Here is a 20,343-nt window from a genome sequence, read left to right as displayed (position 1 = left end):
TATTAGAGAAATGCAAATCAAAACCTCAATGAGGTATCATTTCACACCAGTCAGAATGGCTGCTATCCAAAAGTCTACAAGCAATAAATGCTGGAGAGGGTGTGGAGAAAAGGGAACCCTCTTACACTGTTGGTGGGAATGCAAACTAGTACAGCCACTATGGAGAACAGTGTGGAGATTCCTTAAAAAACTGGGAATAGAACTGCCATATGACCCAGCAATCCCACTGCTGGGCATATACACCGAGGAAACCAGAATTGAAAGAGACGCGTGTACCCCAATGTTCATCGCAGCACTGTTTACAATAGCCAGGACATGGAAGCAACCTAGATGTCCATCAGCAGACGAATGGATAAGGAAGCTGTGGTACATATACACAATGGAATATTACTCAGCCATTAAAAAAAATACATTTGAATCGGTTCTACTGAGATGGATGAAACTGGAGCCCATTATACAGAGTGAAGTAAGCCAGAAAGAAAAACAACAATACAGTATACTAATGCATATATATGGAATTTGAAAGATGGTAACGATAACCCTATATGCGAGTCAGAATAAGAGACACAGATGCATGGAACAATTTTATGGACTCTGAGGGAGAAGGTGAGGGTGGGACGTTCTGGGAGAATAGCATTGAAACATGTATATTATCGTATGTGAAACAGAACACCATTCCATGTTCGATGCATGAGACAAGGGCTCAGGGCCGGGGCAATGGGATGACCCAGAGGGATGGGATGGGGAGGGAGGTGGGTGGGGGGTCCAGGAAGGGGAACACATGTAAAAAAAAAAAAAAAAAAACAACTCTGAAGTCCCAAATAAAACCACATCTGCAGGAAATCTTGTATTTCATGCTTCTAGATAACCCATTTGATCCACTAAGAGTGGATTTGGGACCTTTTACAATTAAAATTCAAGAAGAGAACTAAGTGGAATAAATACCTGCTTTCAAACTAGACAGATCGGGGCTCACATCCAACTCACGCCATTTGGCAAGTATTTAATTCCTAAGCCTTAGCTCCTCATGCAACCTGAAAATGCTAACAATTACTCTCTCTGTTGTTAGAGACTTGAAGTGCTGAGGTGTATGGAAAATCTTGCCCTCCACCTGGTAGCAAAGCATATTAACAAAAAGATTATTTTACTCAGGTGCGTAGGCTGAACAAAGGAGTTTATTAAACCACACCCCCCCCCCCACCCCCAGCTAATAGGACCACAGGTTAGCTGGATTAAAATCACTCAAAACTCTTGGGCCCATTCTCCTCACCTAAAATTCAAAGTCCTGTAAGAATCACACAGTACTCACACTTACTTGTTAATTCTTCTTTTTATTTTTACACAGCATGGCAAAATGAGGAAACAGCTGACAAGTGATGAGTCTGCACAATGGAAAACCCACCCTGATCATCAGCCTCATAGGTGGGTAAGTGTTCCTTTAAAGTGATGTTGTCAAAGTCATATGAAACAGTTTTCACGGTGGGGGAGAGGAAAGACAAGAAACCAACATTCACAATTATTTAAAATGACTTAAATGCTAAACATAATATACATAGTAATAACTCTTTATCCTAGTACAAAAATAGTGCTAGAAACTATATATTTGTTCAAATGTATTGAAAAGATATAAGAAATAGATATTAAGTGGCTAGTGATGATTCATAAGCTTTTTCTTCCCTTAAACTGTATTAGAAATTTATATTTTTAACTATTTACATGGCTTTCAACAACATTCATTAAGACATGTTTACATAGGCTTTTGAGAAGCATATGGGAAGGGCAGAGTGAGCTTTAATACTTTCTTCCTCGCTCCCTGCGGTGGAGCAGAAGGGGTCCAAAACCGTGTGCAATTTAACTGTCTGAGAGAACTCTTGAGTAATCTCTACCTGGCTAGCATATGGAAAAATAATCTATATAGTGGAATATATGACTCCATACTTACATAAGGTGTTCTTTAAGCTATCAACAGGCTAAGTGATGCATACTTATAGGAAGACAGGATGTTCACTGACGGATTCTTAATAAGTTCCAGGTAAAGAAGGTCCTTGAAAAACTGTATAATACATATGTTATAAGTGAAAGTGATAACTGTACCCTATATTTTCACATTAAATCAGCAGAATCAGAAGCTGGTAAGTCTCTTATCCAGCACTCCCTGCAGAGACTTACAAACTCCGTGAGGTCACTGCTTGGTCTCCACTGTGGAGTGCAGTACCTGACATGTGGCAGGAACTCAGTAAAAGGTGGATTGAGGCATGTCAGATGCTGAGCATTACGTTATACTACCTTGTTTTAACTATAATTATTCCTAGGAGAGGAGAGCAACTATACTCTTCCCCCCAATCCCATCTTAAATCAAGCTTGTAAAACAAACAGCATTTCTTCTGATGGCCTGTGAAGTTTTAGGAGTACAATCTGGTGGAAAACACAGGGAAACAGAACATCAGATTGGAATTGGTCTGACATTTGTGCTCTATGCTGAAAATAAAGGCACTTCACAGCTAGGTGAGAATATATCTGTGATCTATTTCCTCCCGCAACGCATTATTTCCAGTACACTGTCACACACTTTCTCATCTCCATCTCATCCCGAGGGAGGAAACTGTTATTTGTAGTAAGGAGATCAGTGGCGAACATGATCGTCCTAGGTTTGTACCTTGAGGCGAGGTGCTCGGAGAGCTCTAAATCTCACACAACTAATGATCTGCACTAGAAGCCAAAGAAATGTACTTTTTTTTTTACCCCCCAGTCTTGGAAACTCAACATAGGAAATAACACATGGGATTAGATACCTTGCTTTGGGGCCTGCTCTCTCATTTCTGACAGTGGTCTCCAGGGCCCATCAGGTCTAACACAGGCTCTGTCCTCTGTGACATCCTCCTTGCAGGGAAGGCTCAGCCCAAACACAACTCCTTCAACAGCACAACTTGTTCATGCTCACAGCAGTTAAGACACTTAAACTCGAGTTCACACAGGTTAGTGACTGGCAAAGGCCGATTCTGTGAAAGTATAAGGCCAGGCAGGCAATCTTACAGACATCATTCACAACTTAGCAAAGTAGTGGGGACTTCTGGGGCTGAAAATTGAAATGAAATGGTGTCATGTTACTCAGCTATAACAAAAGCAAACTCTAATCTAGAACAATTTCTTGCTAGTTACAGGTAATATAAATATAGGGTAGGGTGAGAGAATATATATATATATATATATATATATATATATATATATATATGTATATGTATATGTATTTTTCCCCCCAACTTGAGAAGATACTGGAAAGGAAATATTCACATAAGAACAAAATTTGTGCCCATGTACCATGTATTAATCCATGTATGGAATGATTTTCTTAAAAGTTAAAAATTATTTGAACCAACTAACCAGGCTTCAAGAAGCACTCTTCTGTATGAACTAAAATACCCGAAGATAAAATAGGCATGGCATTGCCCAACTTCTTTCCGTTTCTAAACTAGTAAGGTAAAATAAGCCATTATCTAAAAGTAAACCAAGAATTTCTAAATATATCCTCTTACTTGTTAAAATGACATACATACAAATTCTCTATACACAGTCTACTATGTCTGTAAAAATCTTAATGATATAGATGAGAGGCCCTGAACAAACTGCTGAAATATTTGAGTACAGATTTTAGCATAACTGCTAAATCACAATGTGTATGGTAAAAAGATAGATTACTGAAAAGACTGCTATCTTCAAACGATTTTTCTGTACTAAGGAATTGTGTATGCATGCATAGGCATATACCGGTATGAAGATATGTTAGTGACAGTCTGTGTAAGTTACACACCAGTGCCACCAAGAGGCAAACTCTCAGATCTCATGTGCATGACTTAAAATAAAAACAGAATAACATGCTGAAGCTACATGTGTTACAACAGTATTACATACAGCATTAAACAACTGATAACCTTCTAGATTCTCCCTTACCACTACAAAATGATGGCAATACAATTTGTTTTGTTTTGTTTTTAAACTGAAGGGTAAGAATAAAATTACTTTATGTCAAGATACATATACACACTTAGAACTTTAAAAACTTATATGTTGAATTTTAGGATGTCTAGGGAAAAAATGTATATAAATGGAAAATATGTTGCAGTGAAAATTATTCTAGAATGCTGCATTATCAAGAGCTTTTCTATCCAAACCAGTGATGGAAACTCAGAAACCTTTTTCAGGGATGTGGAAGGAGGTGAACAGATCAAGTGCCTGTCTTCCTGTTCTTCCCCAAGTCCAAACATTCCCGCATATTTAGAGCAGATTTTCTTTTCCCGAACCAGGTTCTGGGTTCGTTATCTACTTCTCTCATATGGAGTACAAGTGTCTTTAGGGGCACATATGTACAGTGGGAATACAATTAAATGAGCTCAAGTTCTAAGAAAACATTAGCATTTTCTAAATGTACTGAAAGCTACGAGAAGTAGATTCCGCCAAGTACGAGCTCAGGGGCCAGTTTAGGGCGCAGGCCCTCTTCTCCTGAGTGGTCATAGCTCGCTTCAGGCCTGTGCACCCACGACCACTTTCTTTCTCTTGCTTGTTATGTTTTAAAGTGTTGACTTACAACCATGACTCGTGAGGTGAATGAAAAGGAAGCTCAGTGTGTGACTTCCTGACTGTCAGGGTGTCTTCCGGGGGAGCGTTCTCTCCCCTGACGGCTGTCTTGGCTGCTGCATTTCTGCAGCAGGCTCATCCCTCAAGAGTCAGGGGTTGGATCTTCTTCCAGGGCTCCTCCTGCTCCCTACCAGGTCTGTTAGGTCGAAGTGAGCATTTATGGGTAGCCTTTGGATAGATGTATTGCTCTGAAATAAGAAATTTCTCTCTTGCCTGTTCTCTAACAACAAAAAAACCAAATTAATTAAGAAATGGCTTTTCTTTACAATACTGCCTTATAGTACTTCCCATTTGTTTAGAGTTTTAACTTTCTTTCATTAAGGTAATACAGGGTTGAAAAATATAGCCCATTCCCTTTAAAATCCAACAAGCTTTAAAAGCCAACATTTTTCTCTATTCTATGAAGGTTTTAAATGTCACAGAATATATTCAGTTTGCTCCTAGACTATTTTTAAGAAAAAAAAGATTCCAAACATTCTTGAAAGATTGATAATTCAGAAAACACAAAACCAATTATTTAAAATCCCCAGGAAAAATAAAATAAAAATAGCCTCTGTGCAAGAATGCAACTTGTACCTCGCAGTACACAAAATATTACAAACAGCGCTCTTATCCATGTGCTAAGAGTGGGTGTCGTTGATAATCTCCGTTCAGTGGCATAAAACAGATATACAGAAAATATGCAATAGTCCTCTAAAAACATTTCATGCTACACTGTCAAAAGTTGTGCAAAAATAAAAATACAGCAGTGGCAAAGTATACACCAAATCTGTACAGTATATAGCAAAACTAGCATACTGCAGAAAACACCATCTGTCAACTTCAGCTCTGCGTGAACAGGCCTCTCAGTTCCGTTTAGTCTGGCTGCTTTCACCATTAATCAGGGTCTTCTCCTGCTGTTCTGCAAGAGCCTGCCACTTCTGCCTGTTCTTTCTGCAGCCGTCCAGCAAAGGGAAACAGTCCTCTGACACATGGGTCAAGGCCTAAAGAAAGAGAAAGAAAGCCGGCGACTAGATGGCGACTGGGAAATAAGCCCTCTCCCCAGGCTTGTCCCAGAGGGTCACATCACACACTCACTTCATAAGCAGACCCACTGCTGGGGTTCTCACAGACTGTTCTCACAGAGCTATGATCACAGATTATTTATGAATGACTCCTCTTAAGCTATACAGACGGGCAACACATGCTGGGAGAAAGAGCTAATGCACACATTTCACTGTAATATTATTAAGCAGTGGAGACAGATCTGTGTGGAACTGGCTCTGCAGAGAAATAATCCATTAGCTTTTATGTAGTACAGATGGTTCTCCCTAAGTGTTGACTTCATGGAGAGACGCTTAGTTTTTGTGATTTTCTATAAAATAATTTTATCCAATATACTTTAGATTTTTATCCAAGATTACAATAAAGATTAAACTCCATATGGCATTATTATTTACCAAGTGTAGTTCCATAAATATTTAGCTTACAAGAATGTTCACTGTAGATTTTTGTGTAATAGACAAACACTGATTTAAATACCCAACAGCAGGGTTAGAAATATTGTGTTACTATTCTGCAGCCATTAAAACTGTCATAGAAAACACATTTGCAACAGAAAGATGTACATTCTATTATGGATTGCAAAGAGCAATTTTTGTTAAATGAAAAATATATGAAAATGTCATAAAGAATATGCACTAAAATAACAGTGGTTATCACAGAGTAGTAGAATTATAAGTGATTTTATCTTTTCACTTCTCTATTACTCTGATTTTTCTATAAGAACCTATTACTTCTGTAATAATAGTACAATGCCTGTCTATATCACATAGAATTTAACTGTAGATTCAAATAAAATGAATAGGAAATGTAGAAGGATGAAATTTATAATGGGTGATTTGACTATATTTATGGGCATGGGGAAAAAATGAAGAGAGACATTAGTATCTGCAGCTGAGGAACTCTTAATCCAATCCATAAGGAAGGCATTTGTTACAGAAAGGATGACTGTTTGGAGGTGCTGGAGACACTGCTGTGAACACTTCTGCACAGCATTAAACAGCCAGCTTGCTGAGAAGGGAGGGCAGAAGGTGGTGCCAGGGCCTCACACACGTTCTTTTGTCCTGTTTTCTTTTGCTGTCTCTCCGGTCCCTCCCTCCTCTTTTTTTCTTCATCAGCCACAGCTTCTTTCTTCAATTCATCTGATGGCTAGAACCCTGGGCCCAGGCTGAGAACTGAACTCTAAACACAGTTCTCCCACTACCTACCTATTTGGGACAAGTATTCCATCTCCCTGAAAGATGGACTTTTTACAGATTCAATGACTGAATCTGTGAAACATCTGGATTAAAAAATTCTAGCCTGTCTTCTGGTCTTGGCAGTCTATGATTCCTCCTATGATAAATGCTTTTTTCCCCAAATACTTAAACTTAAGACAGTTTCCTATTTAAATGTATAAAGACGAGGACAGAATCTACTTTCTGTATCTAGGGCATAACATCTAAACTAGTCAGTTGGATATGTTAGGGAGAATAATTTTAAAAACCCAAACTAACAAGTATATGAAAATGGGAACCTGCAATATTTTCCTAGATGCCTTCTTATAATCCTCATAAAAATTTTCTTAACAGTAGTAAAGTCACACTATGAGAAGAAGTTAGATAACTGTTTTTCCTTATTTAGGCCAAAATTTAGACTTAAAAAGAATATGCTAACATAGAGTATGCAGAATATACCTCCTTTGAGTGCACTGGCACATACTTTTTCTCAGCATTCGCTACATGAATTTGCTGGAGCCTAGCATGCAGAAGGCACTCACTAGGTAGTTATACATCAATGAATTAACATTTTTGAGAAATAGTAAATACAAAATGTGTTCCTTGTTCAGTACAAACAGCATGTTCATTAGTAAAAGAAATGTCCTGATTATTTTACTTCTAGTTTCTTGATTAAGAAGGAAAAAATATGTGCCTGATGTTCGTTGCTTCAATTTACTTCATAACACGGTCAAAAGTCTAGTAGTTTTCATAGTAAATACCTCATAGAGTTGCAAGCAGATGGCATCTATGAATCCAACTTGCATACTTGGGATTTTGTTTTTTTTCTCCCGGTTCATTAGATCCTGAAAACACAGAAACACACACACAGATCTGCATTTACTTAATGCAACACAAGTTGGCTCTGAAACGATGAATCCCTGGGTTAGCTGAGGAAGGCCAGATACCTGCCTACCTGCCTCTTCACCTTCTGGAGGCTCCTACACCCCTGCACCAAACCATGCTCAAGAAGGGCCTGGTCCTCTCTGTCTCGTTCACTGGGGCTGTGACTGTCCCTGCATAACCTCCAGAACTGATCACTGACCTCAAATCAACTGGTGACCTAGAGTTAAGCACTGACCTAGAGTCCGCTGCTGACATGTATCTGGAGAACACATGCTTTCTAATTGTCTACTGATGTGGAATCAAACACTCTCAGCTTTGTGAAAGATGCCACTGAGGCCACAGTTTATTACAACTGAGTTCACACAGAGAGCTCTCTGAGTGAAAGTACGCAGATATCATTGTTGCTTATTCTCAGGAGGTCATGACCGGGCATCAGACAAAGCCAGCACCTCTGTGGGGAGCAAAGAGTCTGTCTCAGTACTTGTTTAAAATGAAGCAGATTCTCCATTAGCTGTGACCGTTACTCTACTACCCACCATTTTCTGAGAGGATTCCGAGCTTCTAACAAGCCTATTACTGTGTGTGTGTGTGTGTGTGTGTGTGTGTGTGTGTTTAGTCACTAAGTCATGTCTGATTCTTTGTGACCGCATGGACTGTAGCCCGCCAGGCTCCTCTGTCCATGGGATTCTCCAGGCAAGAATACTGGAGCAGGTTCTCATTTCCTTTTCCAGGGGATCTTCTCGACACAGGGATCAAACCCATGTCTCCTGCACTGCAAGCGAATTCTTTACCACTGAGCCACCAGGGAAGCCCCTACTGCTATGTATAGGAGACTAAATAATTGCAAAAGACTAATGAGACATAGAATGTGCCCAGATGAGGCTAAGGAGTAAAGCAGAGGGAATGGTACACAGAGGAGGGGCATCTTGTAACCAGGGCCCATTTAATGTAGGCTCAATAAATGTTCATTTGAGTAAAAGAATGACTCTATGCACCATTTCCAGGAAAAACTCTTCCATTTCAGGAAAAACTTCTTCAGTGGTTTGAGAAGAATCTTCTTGTATTCGAGATTCCCTACCTACCCTAAGCAAAAAATGCAGTATACAAATATTTAACAACAAAAGATGTTTATCAAAGTGCTGTTTGTAACAGTAAACTCTACAAACATTATACAAAACAGTAAATAATGGTTGCATCTGTTTCATGTGGGGCTTACCACTTCTTCTCAGTGGTAAAGAATCCGCCTGCCGATGCAGGAGACCTAGGAGATGTGAGTTTGATCTCTGGGTCGGGACGGTCCCCTGGAGGAGGAAATGGCAACCCACTCCAGTATTCTTGCTGGGCTAATCCCATGGACAGAGGAGCCTGGCAGTCTACAATCCATGGGGTCACAAGGAATTGGACATGCCTGAGCATGCATGCACTATTTCATGTAACCATTATAAATGGTATATAGGACAGAGCATATGTTAGAATGAAAAGTGGCTTATGATATATAAATGGAAAAAATTACAAAAAGTAGGTATGATTTGATAACTCAGAGTCTTTTCTGTCCTCTGTTATTTGCATGTTTTCTGTAATTAACATGTTTAATTTTTCAGGTAAGAAAAAGGACTTTATAAAAAGATGAGAAACTGTCTTCCTAAAATCTCACAGAAGCACAAAAAGGAATCTACAACAAAAACATGTATATGAATAATTCCTACCAACAAGGTCTCATACTTACAGTAGGCTCTATGTTAAGTTCTTTTCTCTCTCTGTCTCCTTGGTCAAAAAATTCAGTGGCAACAAGTTCTGCTATCTGAAATCAATAACAGACTAAGTATGGGTAATTAAAGGCATATCACTCAGTAAAACAGACTTTAAATGAAGATAACAAAACCCATCAAATCTGTAGCTTTTAACCACACCAGTAAAATTAGAATAAAGCAGTAACAGTAAATATTTTATTTATTTTAATGTGTACAAAAGCTAAAGTCTGTAATCTATAATTCAGAGAAAAAAGCAACATGTTATTTCAACTTCAGCAGTAGTGGGAAAAAAGTACTGTGTACCCATCTGTATTCATAATCAATGAGATATTAAGCACCAGTTATACCAGGTACTGCAGGAAACACAGTATCAGGTAGGTCCTTATACTGAGACTGATTGACATGCCTCTTAGGTTTCTTTCAGTCTACCAATTCCTCCTCTTCTCTCTTTTAAAAAAATGTCCTTATAATTTTGACTACTGTTGAATAAACTGGGTTGTTTATCCTATAGTTTCTTGTCTGGATTTTGCTGATTGTGTTTCCATAATGAAATTTAATGTTTCTCTGTTCCTTGTATTTCCATACACCAGTAATGAGATCTAGACACTTGATTAGATTGAGTTTTGTTTTTTTTTAGCTACGACTGTTTCTCAGGCTGTGCCATGTACTTCTGACAATGGAATGCCTGGTCGCCTCTCTTTGTGATATTAACAGTCCTTCATGAGCTTTGCCTGGATCCATTAATTTAGAGGCTGCAAAAAGGTAATATACAAGCAATCATTCCTTTTTTCTTTATAGCTGAAATAGAATAAAGTCCCCCACATCAATTTTTAGTTACCCTGAAGTATAATTTGTATAAGTAAAGAAGAAATAACTTGATTTTCTCTATTTTAATTACCATTAGAAAAAAATAATAACTCAGTTCTCAAGCATCCAACAAACATGACTAAGGAAGGTTTTATTATTTTTATTATTATTTTGAACTTTGGATTTAAACATATTTAATGTATTTCAATCCTTAGTGATGCTCACGTTGTTCCATTTTGGCCAACTGAGTTGGCTTCTTTGCTTTTCTGACACAGCTTTATCAGTCTTTGATAGTTCTTGCTTTCTGCTATAACAAGATGTTCTTAGCTCCTCTTGTACATTTCCTGTTTTGGAACAGGCAATCAGCCATTTCTTCATGGAGCCCTCATTCTTTTAAACTGAGGTATTTAGAAACTCCAATCAGGGCACTAGGCTCCTTCATTTATTTCTACCAGGGTGATTGTTATTTTTAAGCCCTTTTAATGAATGGAGCTAAGACACAATGTAAGTTCATACAGTATTTCCTATTCAAATCAGGACTATAGGATTTCTGCAAAACCTTATCCATCTTGGATCTCTATCTTTCTACTCACACTGAAAATCCTACCTCTCAACAATATCAATATAATTTCTCATTTGCTTTTATCCCACATCATCCATTATGGTGACTGGATGTATATACAAGCTTTCCCCTAATATGATTACTGAAAAACAGCTTTAATGGGTTTTTTGTTGTTGTTGTTGTTCTTAGTGTACATCCCAATGGAGTTATACGGTCAAGTAACAGTTTTAAATCTCTTGGAATAAAACTGTCCCCATCAGTGTGGTTTTGCAACCAAATCACATTGTTTCATTTTATTTCCCAGGTTATGTGATTTTTTTAAAGTTCAACTTTATAAACACAATTTACATGGTTCCTAAATTAAATCTACAAAACAAGTACATGCAAGGAACTCTACCTTATATCTCTGTTCCCTCAATCTTATTCCCTCCTTCCCCTGTGGGAAATCATTAACTTTTTGTACAGTTAATCCTGCTTTTTAAAAATATATGCAAATGTAAGTACATGAATTCATATTTCATCGCCTTCTCAGATAAACGGTAGCATACCATACCCATTTTCTCTTCCTTGCTTTTTCTTTTTTACTTATATCTTTGTAATCACTCCATAGTAGTATATAGAAAGTGCTCCTTTCTTTCTACTGTTGCAAAGACTTCATCATAAACAAATACTACAGTTTACTTAGTACCATATTAATGAACACTTGGGCTATTTCTTGTCTTTGCTATTACTGACAGCACTAAAATGAATAGCCTATGTAAATGCATTTTTATATTCTTGCCAGTATATCTTTGAGATAAGATTCCTAGAAGTAATAGTAAATGAGTATGTGTAATCATATACTTCCAAACAGTTATAATATTTTGCATTTCTTGTTTTCCCACAGTTTCCCCAACAGAGTATGCTGTAAAATCTTTAAATGTTTGCCAATCAGACCGTTGAGAAATGGTATGTTTTTTTCTTTTTCCAGTGAATTGCATAGATCATGGGTCTATAGTCACAAATGCATGTGACTAGGTTAACACACACCCCAACCAAGAAACAGTGTTTATATCACCCAGAAGTTGCCCTCAGGCCCTTCTCTGTGAATCACTGAACCTGCTTTGCTTCCTCCCCACTCAGCCACTATCGTCACTTCCTTCACCAGTGATTCTAGAACGTGACACCAGTGACACGTGACATCAGTGTCTGTGTTCTTTTACTCGAGATATACTGTTGGTGAGACTTATCCATGCTGTTGCCTGTATCAGTGTCAGCTCCTTTCCGCTGCTGAGCAGAGCTGCACTGTGTGAGGTAGTGTACTGTAATACATTTATCCACTCTCCTGTTGAGGGACATATGGATGGTTTCTAGTTTCTGACTATTAGGAATAATGCTGTTACGAGATTCTGTACAAGTTCTTTTGTGTCAGTACAGTTTTAATTTGCATCTTTCCTTGTGATTGAGGTTCTGAGACCTTTTCAAATGAGTAAGAGCCATTCACGTTTCTTTCTCTATCAACTTTTTGTTCAAAGCTTGGTCCATTTTTCAGTAGGATTGTTAGCTGTTTTCTTTTTGTTTAAGAAGTTCTTTGATATTATGGATATTAACTATCAGATAAAAGTTGCAAATATTTTTACCTGTTCCTCATTGTCTGTTTTTGCTTATTGTGTCTTTGTCATGCAAAAAAGTTTTCTTAATTTTTTATTTTCATGTAATCAAATTTGTCAGTCTTTATTGTTTCTGCATGTGGAGCCATAATTAGGAAAGTTTCCTCACTCCTCAGTTATAAAAGAATCCACAAATGTTTTTACTTAGTACTTGTATGGTTTAATTCTCTACACTGAGCTCTATGCCCCATTTGGAATTTAAGTATGCAGAATAGATCCAGTTTCATCTTTTGCCATCTGGCTATGGAAGATGGGAAAACTATCTTAACATTATTTAGTAAAGTCTGTCTTTTTCCCAGTTATTTGAAATGCTATCTTAATCATGTAAATGTTCTATGAAATTTTCAGTGTTCTATTGTGTTCCATGGGTCTGATACCAATTCCAAACTGTTTAATTACAGAGGCTTTATACTGCTGCTTTTTATCTGGACCCCAGCTTCACTGCTGTATGTTTTCAGAGTTTGATTCAAAAGAAAGAGAAAGAAAGAAAGAAATTCTTTCGTCTTCCATTCTCTTTCCTGTTTTGAAATAGGCATACAGTCTTATTTATTATGGAGCAGGAAGGTCTGTAGAGGCATTTCTTAAGTGCTTATGGCATGTCAGCTTTGGCACCTGGAGAGTGCACTCCTGATACTGTTTTGTCAGCACGTGGTTCATGAGATGAGCCTGTTATTCCTGGGCTCCAAGACTATGTATGCCCCATAGTCGTGACCAACAGCAACTGTCAATAATCTCAGGTAGTACATTTAGGATTGAAAATGCAGTCTCAAAAAACAAACACAATATACACATCATTGCATGTATACCTACCCTCGACCCCCCTTATATTTAGCCTAGGGCCTTTATGCCTCAGCACAATGTTATGGCAGTTACTTATTTAGAGAGACGATATATTTCTAGCCCCCTGACCACTGGCTCTAATCAGAACCTTCTGGATATCTTATATCAACATGTCCTATATTTATGAGCACCAGAAATGTTTAAGTTCTACTTGTTAATGCCTATTTAGAGTTGAAGTACAGCCTAATAGGCTAACCATAAGAAAATGGAGTTTGCATCTTCTAATTATTAAGACTAATCAAGGGATGTGCTTAAAAAAAAAAACTGAGCTAGAAACAGTACTGGAATTAAACTTTATCAACAGCTAGGTTTTTGCTGTGTTAATATATATGCTCTCTTTCTTAATAGGTCTTACAAATATTATTAAGTGGTAACAAGTCTTCTGAAAAAGAAAAGTGTTTATGTCTAATTATTTGCTTTTAATACTACTTAAAATTTAGATTAAAAGTTTCCCAAATACTTTAAAAGCTACGTTTAAGAGTAAAGGTTTTTCATAGTTTGACTTTAAAAAAAATTATTTATTTATTTTAATTGGAGGCTAACTACTTTACAATATTGTAGTGGTTTTTGCCATACATTGACATGAATCAGCCATGAGTGTACATGTGTTCCCCGTCCTGACCCTCCCTCCTTCTTCCCTCCCCATCCCATCCCTCAGGGTCATCCCAGTGCATTAGCCCTGAGCGCCCTGTCTCAGGCATTGAACCTGGACTGGTGATCTATTTCACATATGGTAATATACGTTTCAATGCTATTCTTTCAAATCATCACCTACTTTGACTTTTTAATTACTACTTTTTCATCACTAAACAACATACCCGTTGTTGAATAGGCCAGGGTTTTGTAATTGCAGAAAGATCACAAGCTGTCATCAGCATCGCTCTGTTAAAGAAAAAGAGGTCCAATACTCCTGTTTACCTTTATGTGACTATAAACCCTAGTAAATAGTTAATTACTGATAAAAAGTTAAATCAAAACCCCATAAACCACAGAGATGGCAGTTTACAAAGACTAAAGAAACAGAAATAGAATTTATATAGAACAGAACTGATACAATGGTATCACAGCATCAGTTGTTTTGGTTACCCAGTGAGCTACTGGAATTTGCCCTCAAACTGCCTTGTTGTATCTCCAGATTAGCAGGAGAGAAATTACTAACCTCTGAGCAAAAACTTGCCTGCTATTATTATTTTTTACTTTGGCCTTCCATTCTCAGTGACAGTATTGTGAAAACACGTTGATTACTAATAATTAACTGTTAAACATCATCAGCTATCCTATTGATAAAACCCCTGTGACAGCAAGAACTGTGATGAGTCATCCTAATTCACTCAGCACACGTGGTGGCTCCTATGTGAAAAGTCTTTAAATTATTGAACAGTACCTGCTGGAGAGAAGAGAGAAGTGAAAGGATGTGGTGCTCTTGACTCCTGCTCTTGTTAGAGAAGCTGAAAACCATGTTGGACTCTGGAGTCTGTGACAAGGTGCTCTAGAACTCAATACTGTAACTATTGTATGAAAATGGTTTCTCTTTAGTGTAGTGTTTTTCCACGTCAGGTCTAAATACCTGCCATCTAATTCTTTCAATCTGTTTGAAGACATAGGCAAAAAGGTCATCTCTGTCATATATAGAAACACTTAAGGTAAAGGACTGTATCACTTGTACCTCTAGGGACAATCTAAATAAAAGTACATCATCCCTAACCATATTAGGCTATGAAGAAAATGGTTTCTGGCCTCAGACTCTCTTATACAAACTCTTATTGCAGGTAAAGAGTACACCAGAGAAATGTTTAATCATGAAGGATATCAATAATGCTTGCCAATGCAAACTGTCTCCCCCAAAGAAGACCATGCAGTGTCTGGATAAGCTTCACTACAATCTGGACAGTGAAGAGTGGAAGAGGCAGCCTGAGCGCTAGGTGTACTGAGTGCTTCACTGCAAGAGGTCAGAAGTTAGGAGAGTATACCAGTGAAAATGGTGGCACAGACTTGGAATCGAGGTTGGATTCCATTTTTATTATTGGGAAAAACTGGTCACGGATTGCAGGAGTGTGTGTATACTTTTCTAAGGCACTACTCTAAAAAACATGTTGAGGCTCTTACATGAAGCGTGACTGTTCAGAACAGACAGCTGGACATTTGTATGTTTCCTTATTTGTGTATTTGTTTGCATGTGAAGTGATATCTATCTGTCTAAAGAAATGTTAGTTATAAAATTGTAGTAGAGCACTATCCTCAGTCTTATTACTACTTCTGTCTTTATTATTCACAGTTAGTTCTTTTTTATTGGTCTAGTTCTTGTCATGGAAAAGGCAGTGATAGTAATAGCACAGGATGGGAGGGAGGGACAGGGAAACAGGTGAGGAAAAACAGAGCCCCGAAGCTCTGACTCTACAACTAACACCAAAAAAGCTGTCCTTTCATCACAGGGGGCTGGAATGCAAAAGTGGGGAGTCACAGGATATCTGGAGTAACAAGCAAGTTTGGCCTTGGAGTACAAAATGAAGCAGGGCAAAGGCTAATTCTTTCTGACAGAATGTGGCCCACTGGAGAAGGGAATGGCAAACCACTTCAGTATTCTTGCCTTGAGAACCCCATGAACAGTATGAAAAGGCAAAATGATAGGATACTGAAAGAGGAACTCCCCTAGTCGGTAGGTGCCCAATATGCTCCTGGAGATCAGTGGAGAAATAACTCCGGAAAGACTGAAGGGATGGAGCCAAACCAAAAAGAATACCCAGTTGTGGATGCGACTAGTGATAGAAGCAAGGTCCGATGCTGTGAAGAGCAATATTGCATAGGAACCTGGAATGTTAAGTCCATGAATCAAGGCAAATTGGAAGTGGTCAAACAGGAGATGGCAAGAGTGAATGTCGACATTCTAGGAATCAGCGAACTAAAATGGACTGGAATGGGTGAATTTAACTCAGATGACAATTATATCTACTACTGTGGGCAGGAATCCCTTAGAAGAAATGGAGTAGCCATCATGGTCAACAAAAGAGTCCAAAATGCAGTCCTTGGATCTCAAAAATGACAGAATGATCTCTGTTCGTTTCTAAGGCAAACCATTCAATATCACAGTAATCCAAGTCTATGCCCCAACTAGTAACGCTGAAGAAGCTGAAGTTGAACAGTTCTATGAAGACCTACAAGACCTTTTAGAACTAACACCCAAAAAAGATGTCCTTTTCATTATAGGGGACTGGAATGCAAAAGTAGGAAGTCAAGAACCACCTGGAGTAGCAGGCAAATTTGGCCTTGGAGTAAAGAATGAAGCAGGGCAGAGGCTAATAGAGTTTTGCCAAAAGAATGCACTGGTCATAGCAAACACCCTCTTCCAACAACACAAGAGAAGACTCTACACATCGACACCACCAGATGGACAACACCGAAATCAGATTGATTATATTCTTTGCAGCCAAAGATGGAGAAGCTCTATACAGTCAGCAAAAACAAGACTGGGAGCGGACTGTGGCTCAGATCATGAACTCCTTATTGCCAAATTCAGACTTAAATTGAAGAAAGTAGGGAAAACCACTAGACCATTCAGGTATGACCTAAATCAAATCCCTTATGATTATACAGTGGAAGTGACAAATAGATTAAAGGGACTAGATCTGATAGACAGAGTGTCTGATGAACTACGGACGGAGGTTCATGACATTGTACAGGAGACAGGGATCAAGACCATCCCCATGGAAAAGAAATGCAAAGAAGCAAAATGCCTGTCTGAGGAGGCCTTACAAATAGCTGTGAAAAGAAGAGAAGCGAAAAGCAAAGGAGAAAAGGAAAGATACTCCCATGTGAATGCAGAGTTCCAAAGAATAGCAAGGAGAGATAAGCCTTCCTCAGCGATCAACGCAAAGAAATAGAGGCAAACAACAGAATGGGAAAGACTAGAGATCTCTTCAAGAAAATCAGAGATACCAAGGGAACATTTCATGCAAAGATGGGCTCAATAAAGGACAGAAACGGTATGGACCTAACAGAAGCAGAAGATATTAAGAAGAGGTAGCAAGATTACAGAGAAGAATTATACAAAAAAAGATCTTAATGACCCAGATAACCACAACAGTGTGATCATTCACCCAGAGACAGACATCCTGAAGTGTGAAGTCAGGTGGGCCTTAGGAAGCATCACTATGAACAAAGCTAGTGGAGGTGATGGAATTCCAGTTGAGCTATTTCAAATCCCAAAATATGATGCTGTGAAAGTATTGCACTCAGTATGCCAACAAATTTGGAAATCTCAGCAGTGGCCACAGGACTGGAAAATGTCAGTTTTCATTCCAATCCCAAAGAAAGGCAATGCCAAAGAATGTTCAAACTACTGCACAATTGCACTCATCTCACACACTAGCAAAGTAGTGCTTAAAATTCTCCAAGCCAGGCTTCAACAGTATGTGAACTGAGAACTTCCAGATGTTCAAGCTGGATTTAGAAAAGGCAGAGGAACCAGAGATCAAATTGCCAACATCTGTTGGGTCAAAGAAAAAACAAGAGAATTCTGGAAAAACACCTGCTTCTGCTTCATTGACTGCTAAGGTATTCTGCTCAAGCCTTTGACTGTGTGATCACAACAAACTGTGGAAAATTCTTCAAGAGATGGGAATACCATACCACCTACCTGCCTCCTGAGAAACCTGTATGGAGGTCCAGAAGCAACAGTTAAAAAGGGACATGGAACAACAGACTGGTTCCAAATTGGGAAGGGAGTATGTCAAGGCTGTATATTGCAACCCTACTTATTTAACTTATATGCAGAGTACATCGTGTGAAATGCTGGGCTGGATAAAGTACAAGCTGGAACCAAGATTGCTGGGTGAAAGACCAATAACCTCAGGTAAGCAGATGACACCACCCTAATGACAGAAAGTAAAGAGGAACTAAAGAGCATCTTGATGAAGATCAAAGAGGAGAGTTAAAAAGCTGGCTTAAAACTCAACATTCAAAAATGAAGATCATGGCATTCAGTCCTGTCACTTCATGGCAAATAGATGGGGAAACAATGGAAACAGTGAAAGACTTTATTTTCCTGGGCTCCAAAATCACTGCGGATGGTGATTGCAGCCATGAAATTAAAAGACGTTTGCTCCTTGGAAGAAAAACTATGACAAACCTATATAGCATATTAAAAAGCAGAGATATTACTTTGCTGACAAAAGTCCATTTAGTCAAAGCTATGTTTTTTTTTCCAGTAGTCATGTATGGATGTGAGAGTTGGACTATAAAGAAGGCTGAGTGCCGAAGAATTGATGCTTTTGAACTGTGGTGTTGGAGAAGACTCTTGAGAGTCCCTTGGACTGCAAGGAGATCCAACCTAAAGGTCCATCCTAAAGAAGATCAGTCCTGAGTGCTCATTGGAAGGACTGATGTTGAAGCTGAAAGTCCAATACGTTGGCCACCTGATGTGAACAATTGACTTATTGGAAAAGACCCTGTGCTGGGAAGGATTGAAGGCAGGAAGAGAAGGGGATGACAGAGGATGAGATGGTTGGATGGCATCACTGACTCGATGGACATGAGTTTGAACAAGCTCCGGGAGTTGGTGAAGGACAGGGAAGCCTGGCATGCTGCAGTCCATGGGGTCACAAAGAGTCGGACACAACTGAGCAACCAGCTGATCTGAAGGTTTGACTGCTGCTCTGCCATCACATAAGAGAAGTAAACACTTCACAGTCATGTTCTTGCTCCAACAATCTTCAGGATGCTATTTTCAGATCTTCCATTCAAAAGAATTGTGAGTGTGAACAAGGGAACCATACAGCCTTGTATGATACTCTACCACATTTAAAGGTCCTTCTAGGACAAAAATGAGTAATTTATTCTTCTGAATTGCAAATGCATTTCTTTTCAAGTAAATATTCATATTTAGCCTTTTGTATAACACTCGTAAGAATTCTGACAGCCTCTAAGATCATCACATTGTAACAAATAATTGCAATAAAATTAACTGGATAGCAAAACGAGCTTTAAGGATAGTAATCCTACTTACAAAAACAACTCCTTTTGATGAGGATCTTCCAAATTGAATTGATTTTTTCTTATAAGTTCAAAAAATTCTCCTCGTCTCCTTTAAAATAAAGAAAAATATTTGGTAGTTATAATGAGTCCCCTAAGCTCTTATCCCTTTGGTCAACAAAGGCTCATCAAGTAAAATTTCAGGGAAAATAATCTCTAATGGTTTTTCTCATATAAGAATCTTATATTGTTACATATATTCTTATAAATCAGAATATATAATCCAATATAAGAATCATATAAAAATCTTGAATACCTTACTTTCCTCTCTTCTACCATATTCTTTGGTTGAAATATGAAATCTTAACTCACTTTTAACTAAGGTCACAAGTAATGGAAATTTCAATTCCTGAATATGATTTAAGAAAATGAAACAATGTGACTTAAAAATCTGATGCTGAGAATGATTTAAGAAATTTTGCATATGGTGCAAGATCTCTATGGTTTCAATTTAATTTCTTATGTCTCATTCACATAATTTTTTACTCTACACCAAAATATATGTCAGTATAAAGTTGTGAAGTTCTTCTGAAGCAAAGAAAGACCAAGTATAAACTAATATTTGTTAATTGTATAGTGAATACCTCCATGTGCTCAACATTGTTAAGCATCTTGGAAAACTGCGAGACATGAGTTCTTTTCATAACATTTAAACTAGTCAAAGTCACAAGACACACATAAGAGAAACTTGCATAACAAAACTGCCTGTCTGTGACTGAGCACCAAGATGAAAAGAGGTTTCAGAAGGATCCAGAGGGGAGACCCATGTGGCTTGGAAAGGTCAGGAAGTCTTTGTGGTTTTAGGTACTTTTCAAATTATTGGTAACTTGACAGTCTTTATCCTGCAGTCGTTTTGAGGTGAAATTTACAATATATTTTTTTACCCTAATTAAAGTGCTCCAAAGTCCAAGGAAGCAGACTCTTTTAGACGT

At 38.2% G+C, this 20,343-nt stretch overlaps 1 protein-coding gene and 1 long non-coding RNA gene across 4 annotated transcripts in view; one reads left to right on the top strand and one right to left on the bottom strand.

Annotated features, from left to right (window-relative positions):
• The window catches only part of LOC145515838 (uncharacterized), a 90,273-nt gene that overhangs the window by 57,964 nt on the left and 11,966 nt on the right, over positions 1–20,343 (top strand). The window contains exons 4-6 of the long non-coding RNA XR_014061044.1: positions 1,346–1,422; positions 10,164–10,288; positions 11,782–11,843. This is a non-coding gene — a long non-coding RNA (uncharacterized LOC145515838). The remainder of the gene's footprint in view (positions 1–1,345; positions 1,423–10,163; positions 10,289–11,781; positions 11,844–20,343) is intronic.
• PDE5A (phosphodiesterase 5A) overlaps positions 4,556–20,343 on the bottom strand; it is a 150,131-nt gene continuing 134,343 nt past the window's right edge. For 2 of the 3 annotated variants that reach the window (XM_081493246.1, XM_081493256.1), the window contains exons 17-21: positions 19,386–19,463; positions 14,203–14,266; positions 9,502–9,576; positions 7,652–7,735; positions 4,556–5,615 (exon numbers count right to left, since the gene is read on the bottom strand). In XM_081493246.1, the coding sequence (XP_081349372.1) occupies positions 5,478–5,615; positions 7,652–7,735; positions 9,502–9,576; positions 14,203–14,266; positions 19,386–19,463 (439 nt within the window). In that variant the 3' untranslated portion in view covers positions 4,556–5,477. Of the gene's footprint in view, positions 5,616–7,651; positions 7,736–9,501; positions 9,577–14,202; positions 14,267–14,768; positions 14,973–19,385; positions 19,464–20,343 lie in introns of all 3 variants that reach the window. The other variant, XM_081493237.1, reaches the window with a different exon arrangement.

This window comes from Giraffa tippelskirchi, chromosome 1 (genome assembly GCF_054371585.1).
Source record: "Giraffa tippelskirchi isolate mGirTip1 chromosome 1, T2T-mGirTip1v1.2.pri, whole genome shotgun sequence".
In the NCBI taxonomy this organism is placed as follows: Eukaryota; Metazoa; Chordata; class Mammalia; order Artiodactyla; family Giraffidae; genus Giraffa; species Giraffa tippelskirchi.
Note: the sequence above shows the minus strand (reverse complement) of the source record. Positions and strands in the feature narration are given on the sequence as shown.